Genomic DNA, 11,047 nt, shown 5'->3' on the forward strand with positions numbered 1-11,047 from the left:
GTTTTCCTCGACAGAATCCAACAAAAACCGTGTTCATTTCATGCGAAAGGCTGACGCTGTGGTTCACAGCACTGTTTCCCCTTTTGTTTAGTTCTCAACCATTTTGCAAAGCGCTCTATGCCTGTGAAAACTTGCACATTACAAGCAAAAATGCAAGTAGAGAATTTGTTGCTCAAGATCATTTTTCCATTCAGAGCAAAGTAAAATCGAAAAATAAGTAGTGTGGAACCTCGCGAATCGTGAAAAAAAAAATCCAACAACAATACAGAGCAACCGCAATTGAAAAAAAAAATGGCAAAAAGCTCAAATCACGCCCTTACCTTTTTTTGCAAACCAGCTGCGACGATGGAAAATTTGCTTCATTCAGGAGTGCAGCCGCGACCTGCACTTGGAAATTGCCTTGCAAATGGATTTCGAGTGGTATTTTCGTCCCAGACTTCAGATTTTTCATCTTCGTCGACGGGTCAACGACGCCAGAGCTCGTACAAAACTGCTTTTTCCATTGATCGGCGAGCATCTGAAGATCAAAACCAAAAGACTCCAAACTCTGCACAACTGTAATGAACTTGTTGTTTGTCGACTTCTCAGACCACAAACGGACTTTCGGGAGTGGTCCGTTTTTGATTATCCGCTTCGGATTCAAGTTACCGCTAGCCAGTGATGAGCCCTCCACAACAGTTTGCAAAATAATTTCGTGCTTCAGCTTGAACAAACTTAGCATACCTTGCACAACTTGGTCGAGCGGTATCTCAGGGGCGTATGCCTTTGAGGTGAGCATCATCGATAGCGTATCGTCGATTTTTACACTGGGTAGTTTGCACTTTTCCGCCTCGTTCACAATCAGCAAATTGTGCGCTTTTATGTAGTTTTTCAAATTGTTCACTAGTGTTTTCCGCGTGTACAATTCTTGGAGAACGCTGTCACCAATGGGGGTCCTAGGAAAAACGGGAACCGTACCGGTGGCAACCTGTTCGATTGTAGGAAACAGAGCGTCACGTGGAATGTTCAGCCCCTCGCCTATCAGCAGGATACGTATAAGATCGTCCTCCAATCCACGAGGTGCAGCGTAGAAAACATCGGCAGACACGATGTATTGACGGAACACACCTGTCCCCTCGGCAAGGAGTTTGGCTTGCAGTGCTTGCGCCTCCTTTTCACACCTTTCCCGATGCATCGTGCTGAGAAAATCTACGTAGAGCGCGTTGTGTCGTCGCATCACATCGGCAGATTTGTTTATTTGAGTGACAGAATGAGCACCAGGGCTTGTTTCGGCTATGGTGAGAAGATCCGGGAACCCGCGAAAAAATGCAAGCGCTTTCTTGTATTTCGTATCTTTGAACTGGATTGCAGAAGTGTGGGCGCCGTCTCTTGGGTACGAGGCGACCACAATGCTCGTGAACTGCGTCACCGGCATGGGCAAGAGCGAGGGTGAGACTCGCTTCACGGCTTCGCAGAGACAAAAGTTCAGCATTGTGTCTTCGTCCGAAAAGACATTGGCGTAATCCACACCTGGCGTCTCTTTCCATTCAGCAGCCTCGTTGCTTGAAACTTCATCGTCTGTCTTTTCGTTATCCTTAGTCGCAGAGCCCACCTCGAGTAACCTTTCACGAACTTCGTCTTCCCCAAACTCAGACGGAATCAAAGGCAATTGAGAAGAGAGGCTGCAGTTCGTAATAAAACGATTCTCGAATTCTTGCCAGAGGTTGTCGTGGAAGCACTGTACTACAAATACACCAACGCCCGCATCCTGCTTCGCTGTCATGTTGCTGGTCACAATTCCAACTGCGTATGGAACATCGACACCGAGAGAGTAAATGAGCGCTACATCCCCGACTACCAATGGCGTTTTTTTCCGAGTGCTCAGAATGCCTGGCATCATCAAGTGTGCCCCCCTGAGAAGAAATCTAGAAGTCGAGCCGCGGCAAACAGTAGCAACGACGCCTTCATTTACAAGGCTTGCCCACTCGTCACCTCTCTCGGCCAGCAGCTGGTGCAGCCGTAGAAAGAAGAAGACAGTGGGAATCATAAGGAAGCTGAAAGAATCCGCTTGTGTAATGACGTCCTGCTCTTCCTTGCCTAGGCGATCAATCGAAATAAAAAACGGTACCTCATCGACAGAGTATACAAAGACCGACGATCCAGGCCCGCATCGGTACTTTCGTTTCGTGATCGTATCTTTTTTACCGACAACTAGATCGAACTTATCTGCGTTGTCTTTTCCTATGACGCTCACGACATCGGCCCTCAGCTTCTTGACGTCACCTTTCCCGACTGTTTGCGATTCCTTTGACGTGCATTTTTTCTTGAACATCCTGCGCTTATCAATCGGATTATTTATCGGATTGGAGATACATGAAGAAATGTGCAAGCAAGCAAAAAAAAAATTAAACAGACAAAATGGGAAGAATAAAAAGAAAGGCTGCATGAGATGGGGGGGATAAGTTGCTAATACCTAATGCAGATAAATTGATGACGCTGCCAGGCACTGAAACAGGGGCTGGCTGGAGACGCTGCCAGTGCACTAGCGGAGGGCGCTGGTTTCTGGTGTAGCCTCCCCCGTGTTCTGCCTCCAGTTTGGATGGAAGCTACGGTGCATGCGGTAAATCACGCCTTGAGTGGTGTTGCTGAAACAAAGGTTCACTAGCATATATTGCTTGCCACTTATACAGAGGGTATTGTGGAGACTGTAAAAAGCCGGATACTTGCTGTTTTTTTTTTTTTCATGCTCCTCGATGCACGAAGGAAAGATACATTGAGAGCACCACTGCATCTAAACGAGACCGCCTTCTTGCTCCGCTAACAGCAACCGCCGCTGTGTTCTTTTGTGCACAGAAACTCGCAGTGCCAAGCGACAGAAAAGTCTGACATCGATCGGGAAACACCAGCCGCAATCATTGGCTGCGTACAGGGACACCGGTTTCCACGCCTCACACCAAAACTTTCAATCATTGGTCTTGCCTTCGCAAAGCATGAGGCGTGGAGAGGGGGCACCGGCAGACGTTACAAGCATCACAGAAAATACCAACGGAGGTGTTTCCAGTTTCACAGGAGTTTGCTCCATTCACAAAAGCTCTTCAATGAGGGTCACGGGGAAGGATGGGGGGATTATACTGCGGCCGACGATGTTTCCAAAACATAATTCTACTAGTTTCACATATAATGTTCCCAATTGCCATCATGGTTGGTTAGCCTCAGTGCGCTTTATCGATATCTTAGGACCCACTCTGCGAGGAAGCCAAGCAGCCCCCCTGCCCCTGTCCCTGCCAAGTGCAGAGCCACTTCCGGTGGTGACAGGGTCAGGCGCCGACGACGTGGAGAAGCCAGAGCGATCTATCGCCGCTGATGTGGGCGGTCCGGTCCTGGGTGGCGTTGCGTCGGCGCTACCTGCGACGGTGAACGCGTTTCCATCATGTATGTGATGGGGCAGAGTGCCCGCGTGACTCGAGCGTGTATCCCACCCGACCCTCCACTGCCTGCTGGTGGGGAGCCTGCGCCACCCCGAGGGACGCACCAGGTGGCCACCGGCGAGGCGGGCGGGGGGGGCGGGTAGAGTTGGAGGCGGAGGCCGTACTCGGATGGATGAGGGGCACTGCTGCAACGCGTGCTTACGGCTGCTTGGCGCCACGCGATGAGGCCTGTGACAGGCCGGGTGGAGTGGTGTCTGAGTTCATGTTGCATGGCTAATCAAACTCGTGGAATCAGAAAAAGAAAACCTGCGCCACCGACCAACTTGTTGTTTGGCACACATTTTTTTACTGGTTTTCAAGGAGATGCAGCAGACGGCTCTAAGACAGGCACTTTGTTTGATCGTGTGACGGCTGAGATACAACTTGCTGTACAGAGACCGGTGGGAATAATGCCCGGCTCAGGAGGACACTGCGAATGAAGACAAATAATCCCTGTCTGGCGCAGGGCAAGAGAACTGAAAGAGGAGGGAGCTAAGGACGCGGACGTTATTGGAAAATTGTTGTTTCCTTGGGTGTAGGTAGTGGATGTCGAAAGAAGTGCATAAATTTCTGTGAAATGTCTGTGAACAGTGTGAGTCACAAACGAGAAAAATACCAGGGCCACCTGCGCGAACTAATATTACCTCATTTTGCGCAGCCTGTGAGGCGCGGCTTCTCCAGTGAATCAAAGCTCGCTTTTGCTTTGCTTGTGTGCGGTTACTCTTTCGTAGAAGTCTCGCCCTCCGGGAGTCATGCTCCTTGTGAGGAATAAGATCATCTGTGGTTAGTGGATAGGCTCTTATCTCTGTGCAATCACCTCGCTCATTCGTTTTTCATGCCTAAACATCCTGTAAAGCGCACAGCACTAAAGTTTTTAGAAGACGTTACAAACCCCGTTCAGCCCCTCTCGTTCGCCGTGCCTTTCAACTTCTCGAAGAGTAAAGGACTACTTTTTTTCCTGAGACGCTTCTCGCTTTGGCATCTACTCAGCCTCACCATGCGACGTCCAAAGACCGAATGCGAGATACAGCAGGAGCAGTCAGATGAGCTGTTTGCGCGTCAGCTTCAAGAGCAGCTGAACAACTCAGGCGATGTTGTTCATGCTCCGCCTCCGCAGAGCGGACCGTCGAAGTCAGTGCAGGAGGCTGCCGATGCTGCTTACGCTCGCCAGCTTCAACAAGAAATCGACCGTCAAGAGGCCGCCACCGATGCAGGTGACTCTAGAGCAAGTGAGGACAAGATCCCCGTGGAGTGCCCTGCTTGCACCTTTGTCAACCACATGAAGCCATCTAGCTCGTCGAACCACTGGAAATGTGCTCAGTGCAGCAGACCTTTGATGGAAAATGTATCGTACTCAGGCCATGTCTCCCACAAAGATCTCGTGGAGTGCAGAGTGTGCCATTCCCTCAACAAGCTCCCTACGAAGAAGTCCGATGCTGTTTTGTGTGGCGGATGTTATCAGGAGCTCGGCTCGACCCTGAGCAGCGCTTCGCATGTAGAGAGCGAAGAAAACCAGCGTACAGTGCAGCTTCGCTGTGGCCAATGCAGCGTGATCAATGCTGTGACAGTCGGTGTCAATGTGAAGAGATTAGAGTTCATATGTGGTGGCTGTGGAGTATTGAATACGATGACACTTGAGTAAGTCGCGCTTAAAGTCCCCATTTTGCCGGCGGCTCGCATTGCTTTCACCCTTTCGCGTGTCGTTTTTCATCTGGTGCTTTCGTATGGTTGTCAGGTCCTTTTTTACCTTTGCATTCACTTCAAAACACGTTTATCTCCCGAGAATATGTTTTTTTTTTTGTCACGATGATTATTAGCGAGTTTGTGATATGCTATTTGCCTTCTATCTCTGTTTGCGATTCCTATGCTTGTTTGTATCGCTTGAAACCGAAGAAGCTACTATAAAGTCTGTGGGCTAGCAGGCTTTTTGTTCAGCTCGTCTTTGAGGCCGCTTTCGGGAAACTTCTTCGCAGGTGGTGCAGAGCAGTCTAGATCGCTTTGAAAGCCGGGGTGCCAGCTTTTTTGTCGATGAAGGTAACTACTTCGTCCAAGGGTAATCTTATGCTTGGAGGAAAGCGGTTTTCTCACTCTCTTTCTCATCTTCCCTCTTCCTATCCCTTCCCCCTCACACCTGTCTGTTGCCACCACTCCTATTCTGTTGTTATCTCGATTCATTCACAATGATACTATTCCTGTTCATGATGTAAGGTAAAGTCCCACGCCTAGCGGACCATAACTGCAGCAACTTGCACCACACGTAGCTACACTGACCTCACCTTATACTAAGTTCCACTGGGCACAACTGATGTTTGTATATAAATATATATTACGCATTATTAAGATCATCTGATTTCACTCCCCAGCAAGTGAGCGTGCGTGATGCGACGAGTCGGCGACTACGAGATCCTCGATGTGGTGGGTGAAGGTGCGTACAGCAAGGTGAAGCGAGTTCGCCACATACCTACTGGGTGTATGTTTGTCGCTAAGATAGTACCAAAGACAAATCAGCAAGTCGAAAACGACGTTCGTCTGGAGATTTCCATTTTGCGGCGCTTGAAGCACAAGAATATTGTTCAGCTGATTGAGATTCTGGAAAGCACAAACAATTACTACATTATACTGGAGCCTGTCATGGGTGGTGATCTGTGCGACATCATTGTGGGTATGGATCGGCCCTTGCCAGAGCAAGATGTAGCGGCCCTCTTGATCCAGCTCGTGGCAGGGGTGCGCGCATGCCATCGCAACGGGGTCGCGCATCGCGACTTGAAGCCAGAGAACCTCCTTCTGGGAACCGATGGTGTGTTGAAGATCTCTGACTTTGGGCTGAGCCGCCTCCACAGGGAAAGCAACTTCCAAGCGAGCACAAACGAGTACGCACACACGCTTACAGGAACCCTCGCATACCTGGCACCTGAAGTTTTCGGGGGCTCATACGATGCTTTTCGCGCGGACATTTGGTCGATGGGGTGCATTGCGTACGTCCTGTTGACGCAGAACTTTCCGTTCGGCTCCACCACTGATCCTCACGCCTTGGAGGTTCGCATTCGCAACGGCGAAGTTTCCATAATGCCTTCCTCCGTTAGTGCGGAGGCAAAGAACTTATGCAAGTGGCTCTTGTCTCCGCGGCCGGAGGATCGACCAACGTTAGACGCTGTAGCACAGCACGACTTCTTCAAAAGATATCTACCCGCAGAGTATCTTAGAGTGACAGCGAACCGAAAGTCGCCGATTGTGCACGGTGCGAACATGAACGAATTCAGCTCACAGGTTCAAGAAGAAGCTCCGTCCTGTAGCCCAAGCACAGCAAGTGCCAAGCGAAAACATCACCATGTCCGTAGCGGCAGTGCTGCGAGAACCTCACCTTCAGGCAGCGCGGTTGCTGGTGCGGCTACTAGCAGTAACCGCAGCAGCGAAAGCGGGAGGGATCGTGAAGACCTGGTTAGCCACGGCACTCAAGACGAATCTGGTCTTGGTGGATACTGCGGAGACGTTTAGGCAAGTGGCGTGGCTGTAGAGCTGAAACAGCATCGCTTATGGCCGTTTGGCGAGGGTGCATAGTTGCAGCCGCGCTATCGCCTCAACTGTGGCTCACACCTCAAAGGGGTACTGTCGTGCCAAAGCTAAGCACAATGCCTGGTGACGTTTCATCACGGGCGCCTCTTCAAAGGAAAACGGCAGTCTTTCAGCTCTTTTGTTTTCCTCCTATGGTCTTTTGCGTTCATTTCCTCTGAGCTCTCTTCGGCACCTTTCCTTTCCGCTCTATGGGTTTTCTGAATTCATACTCATGTACAATGCTTGCTTGACTTCTTCCTTTTCCTTTTCTTCGTCTCCACGGCAGGGCGTTGTTACTGTGAGGCGCTTGGCAACGCTTCAGACGCCCTTGTGACAACACCGAATCTCGTGATCAAAAGCCTCTCAAGTATATTTGTACGAGTAAGTGCGTGGGCGTCTCTTCGATGCGGGAATTGCGGAACTCGTTTTCATACACTGTGCAAGAAAGTGCACAGCTGTGAAGGGCACTGCTCGATCTCCTCTATTCTCTCTTTTTGTTTTTTTTTTGTGCGGCGGGCACCTGACTTGTGCGACCCGGCCATCCATGGTGAGGAGGGTTCGCGTGATCGGCGGTGTGAAGCAACGCAGGTGCCGCTGCAAGTGCCGCGATCGACAGTCTCCGGCGCCGTTGACGTCCTTCAACGGCGACATATATCTCTGTCTTGGTCGGCGCTGTGCATCTGAGTTCAACGGGATCGTCTCGCTCATATCTACCACGACGGTATGTAGCGCAATTCGATTTTGAATGCCAATAAGCCGGGTGGCGCTGCTACCGGGAGTTGCTCTCGAGCCCAAAAGCAATGGAAGGTGACAGGAAATACAGCAGGCATGAATACTGGCCTGCGATATGCACATGCATACATCTACACACATATATATAGAGAGAGAGAGTGCTGTAGTGGAAGAAAGCAACAAGCTGCCGTTCTATTGGTCAGTTGTGTTGGTGCGGCGCCTCTCCTCACTTTCCCGTCTCCCTTTCGTGTTTTTCCGGTTCACGCCCACGATGTTTCAAACGAGGTTGAAGGACAGACCAGCAGCGGCTTTCTTTTTGCTTCGATGTTCTCACGCGCTGAGAACGAGGAACATCTCAGCGTATCATCCAAAGTCCAGTGCCTACTCTTTGTGGTGAGGCCAAGGGATTCCAGCTTGCTCTCGGGTACGGCTGCGGACTCTTGGTATCGGCGGACAGGTCTGTGCTCGCGCTGCGCCGAAGTGACTTGCGACCATGATCACTATCGGGCCAGCTTACTAGGCATCGTGCTGATGATTCAAGGAATATACGCATCCATCTCCTGCTTTTCTGCCTTTGCTGCGCTGCGATGATGCTGAGCGTGGCCCCGGGGCCTAGCCTGCGCTGCACACAGTGGCGTTGCGGTGGGCTGAGCGGCGCCAGACGGCGCTGGTGGGCCCGGCTCCTCGACAAATCTTCGATACAAGTCCGCATTCTGCAAGGGGTGCATTTCGCCCTCACAGACCCGCAAAGCATGTTGTTTGTATGGTTTTCGGCACTGTGGTGTAGAAAAAGAAAAGAAGCGTGGTGGTGACGTCTCGGTGCTGAAACAAGAGAAGATACATATGTGTGCGGGCCCTCCCCCCTGTTCTCAAGGACGAGGTTGGCGCAGTGGCGTTCTGGCTTCGCTGTGATTAGCCCTACTACACGGGTACACTTCATGTCGGGCCTTTCACCTAAGGGTGAAATGGTTACATGAGAAGCTCCCTATCAAATACGAAGCGGCATCGCGCCTAGCCCTCGCGTTGCTGGGATAGGCGCCGGCCTGCGCCGCCAGGTGCAGAACACGAAAAGACGGCCCGAATGGGCTGGAGCCATTCTACACGACTAGCTCACTGACAAATAATTGACATGCGCCAACAAAAATGACACTTCAACATGGCACGGCGCAGACGGGGCCACGGAAACGTCACTTTGGGGCTCGACTGCATCATCTAAGATTGGGGCACCGCCACCACGGCGCCGAGTGACCGCTGTGCAATCGAGTTTATTGTCTACTCTGAGGAGGAATATGGCCCGGGTGCCGCCAGTGATGGATGGTTCCCAATTATGCTCTTTCCACAAAGTGAACTGGAAGCTTTACTATCCCTTATTGCCAAATCGATCCGCAAAGACCGTGCCTACACCACAGCAGCACAGAAGCGAAGACGTGCGAGCTTCAGTGTGCCCCCCCCCTCCCCCACCCCGATCACACACAGACAAACCGAGAGCGCATCAGGGAAGAAAGGCGAATCGCCCATGCAGTGACACCCACCACACATACACAACCACAATCTGTCACTCAGAGATGAGGCTACATTCACAACTGGACTCATCGCGAAAATTGCCGTGAAGGCTGTTCCATCTGGTAGAGCCGCTTATAGACCGTTCTGGACTCCAAAACTGACGCGATCAGAGGCATGTCTTGCGAAAGTACCCTAGGCGTCGCCCGAGCATCGCCCTCTCCAGGATGTGTTCATCAAGCAGGGCCAAAGAGTCAGCCTTGAAGGATGGGTGCCCTCTGCAACTCACTCGCTCCCATCGACCCTCGATCGCGCGCACTCATCTTGGCTATCCATGACCCCGTGCACTGCGCAAACCAGCAATGAGACAAGGCGACCGCCACCTCAATCCGAAAGGGCAGCTCAATGTATCGGTGAGGATCTACCGGCAGAAGTCAGTGCAACATCCGGCAGCCTCACCCCGCGCCCCACTGAGACAGCTCTACACCCTTCAACTCGCTCACGGTGGGTGACCTCGAATATGGCGCGCCGTGAAGTCCGCTGCGGCTCCGCCCCAGGCGCCCACGAAATTCACCGCGAGAGTGGCAGGGGCACTACCGGTGTGCTGAAAGAGCGCGGCTGAACGTTTAAAACCAGAGCGTTCCCACCGGCTGCGCCGCTGCTACATGGAAAGAATGGCGCGTTGTGCCCCTCTTGAAGCCGCACAAGCCAGATGGTGGTCCCGCGCCTCACTCTCTTTGACGCCGACCAGCAACCTGTACAAGTTACTTGAACAAAAGGCCTCGCGACGACTGCGCGACCAACTGGAAAACAAGCTCCCACCACGGCAGTGTCTGGCTTCCGTCTTCACCGCTCTGCTTTAGACCTCCTGCGCTTTCTCCACCGCGCATTAACCCAGCTACCGCCACGTGCTGAGGTAGGACTCGTATTTTTGGACTACGTTCGTACGTTTAACTCGTCGGATAACGGCGCTGAAGAAGTTCAGCGTACAGTCACACCTCACCAACAGGATCCTGGATCCCTCAGACAACCGCCGCTGCCTCATCCTCGCTGGCGCCGCTGCCCGCGGACGAACACGTGGCAGATGTGCAAGACGACGACATTGTCCTAGACACCCCCGCCTCTCTCTTGCCCTGCATGGCCGAGAGGGGGGCATCGACATCGGAGCTGCGGCAGGCGGCACAGCGAGCGCATCATCATCAGCGGCGCAGCGGCGGCGGCGGCGGCACCGACGCGGCGCACGAACCTGCCGCGCCGGAGAAGAGCGAGCATGCCCACCCGGCAGCACGGGGTGTCGGGCAGGATGTGATCGACCTCGTCACGGACGTCTTCACAGCGCAGCGCGATGCCGAGATCAAGAAGCGTCGCGAGGTACTCTATGAGCTGACGCATCCAAATCCAATCGACTACACGTACAACGGCAAGCTGGTGCCGCCGCCGCCGCTGAGCTTCGGGCAGGTGACGGAGGAGGCGCGTGCCCTCGGCAACAAGATAATGCTTGGGCAGACGTACTCGCTGGTGCGACAGGCCGGCACACGCGCCTCGGCCGACGACTTTGACGTGATTGGCAGCTCGGCCAGCACAGCCGGCCGCGGCGCAGCAGCAGCAGTGACGATTGTGTCGCCGGCCTCGAGCATCGAGGCAGGTCTGGCGGCGCCGCTCTCCACTTTTTCGTCTCGCCATGCGAAGGGCTACGGCGGCCGCACCGCTGCGGCGCCGTATCGCAGCCGCGCGCGCGACGCGAACATCTTCCGTGACCACAACTACTTCTTCGAGATCAACGAGCTGTATCAGGAGGTGGCCTTCGCCGGCAGAGC

The 11,047-nt window shown here is 52.8% G+C and overlaps 4 protein-coding genes across 4 annotated transcripts in view; 3 read left to right on the forward strand and 1 right to left on the reverse strand.

The window, feature by feature from the left end:
* Positions 1-316: 316 nt before the first annotated feature.
* On the reverse strand, positions 317-2,311 carry LINJ_22_0610 (conserved hypothetical protein; the record flags this gene model as incomplete). The annotated part of the gene is made up of 1 exon (XM_001465557.1): positions 317-2,311. One exon carries the CDS (start codon positions 2,309-2,311, stop codon positions 317-319), a length of 1,995 nt encoding a protein of 664 aa, XP_001465594.1.
* A 1,970-nt stretch (positions 2,312-4,281) lies between these two features.
* Positions 4,282-5,088, forward strand: LINJ_22_0620 (conserved hypothetical protein; the record flags this gene model as incomplete). The annotated part of the gene is made up of 1 exon (XM_001465556.1): positions 4,282-5,088. The coding sequence occupies one exon, from the start codon at positions 4,282-4,284 to the stop codon at positions 5,086-5,088; it is 807 nt and encodes a 268-aa protein (XP_001465593.1).
* A 737-nt stretch (positions 5,089-5,825) lies between these two features.
* LINJ_22_0630 (putative protein kinase) lies at positions 5,826-6,941 on the forward strand (the record flags this gene model as incomplete). The annotated part of the gene is made up of 1 exon (XM_001465555.1): positions 5,826-6,941. One exon carries the CDS (start codon positions 5,826-5,828, stop codon positions 6,939-6,941), a length of 1,116 nt encoding a protein of 371 aa, XP_001465592.1.
* A 3,426-nt stretch (positions 6,942-10,367) lies between these two features.
* The window catches only part of LINJ_22_0640 (conserved hypothetical protein), a gene marked incomplete at both ends in the record, with an annotated part of 2,934 nt that continues 2,254 nt past the window's right edge, over positions 10,368-11,047 (forward strand). Inside the window, one exon of the mRNA XM_001465554.1 lies at positions 10,368-11,047. This exon is cut by the window's right edge and continues 2,254 nt beyond it. Coding sequence (XP_001465591.1) covers positions 10,368-11,047 — 680 coding nt within the window.

Source organism: Leishmania infantum, chromosome 22 (assembly GCF_000002875.2).
Source record: "Leishmania infantum JPCM5 genome chromosome 22".
In the NCBI taxonomy this organism is placed as follows: domain Eukaryota; phylum Euglenozoa; class Kinetoplastea; order Trypanosomatida; family Trypanosomatidae; genus Leishmania; species Leishmania infantum.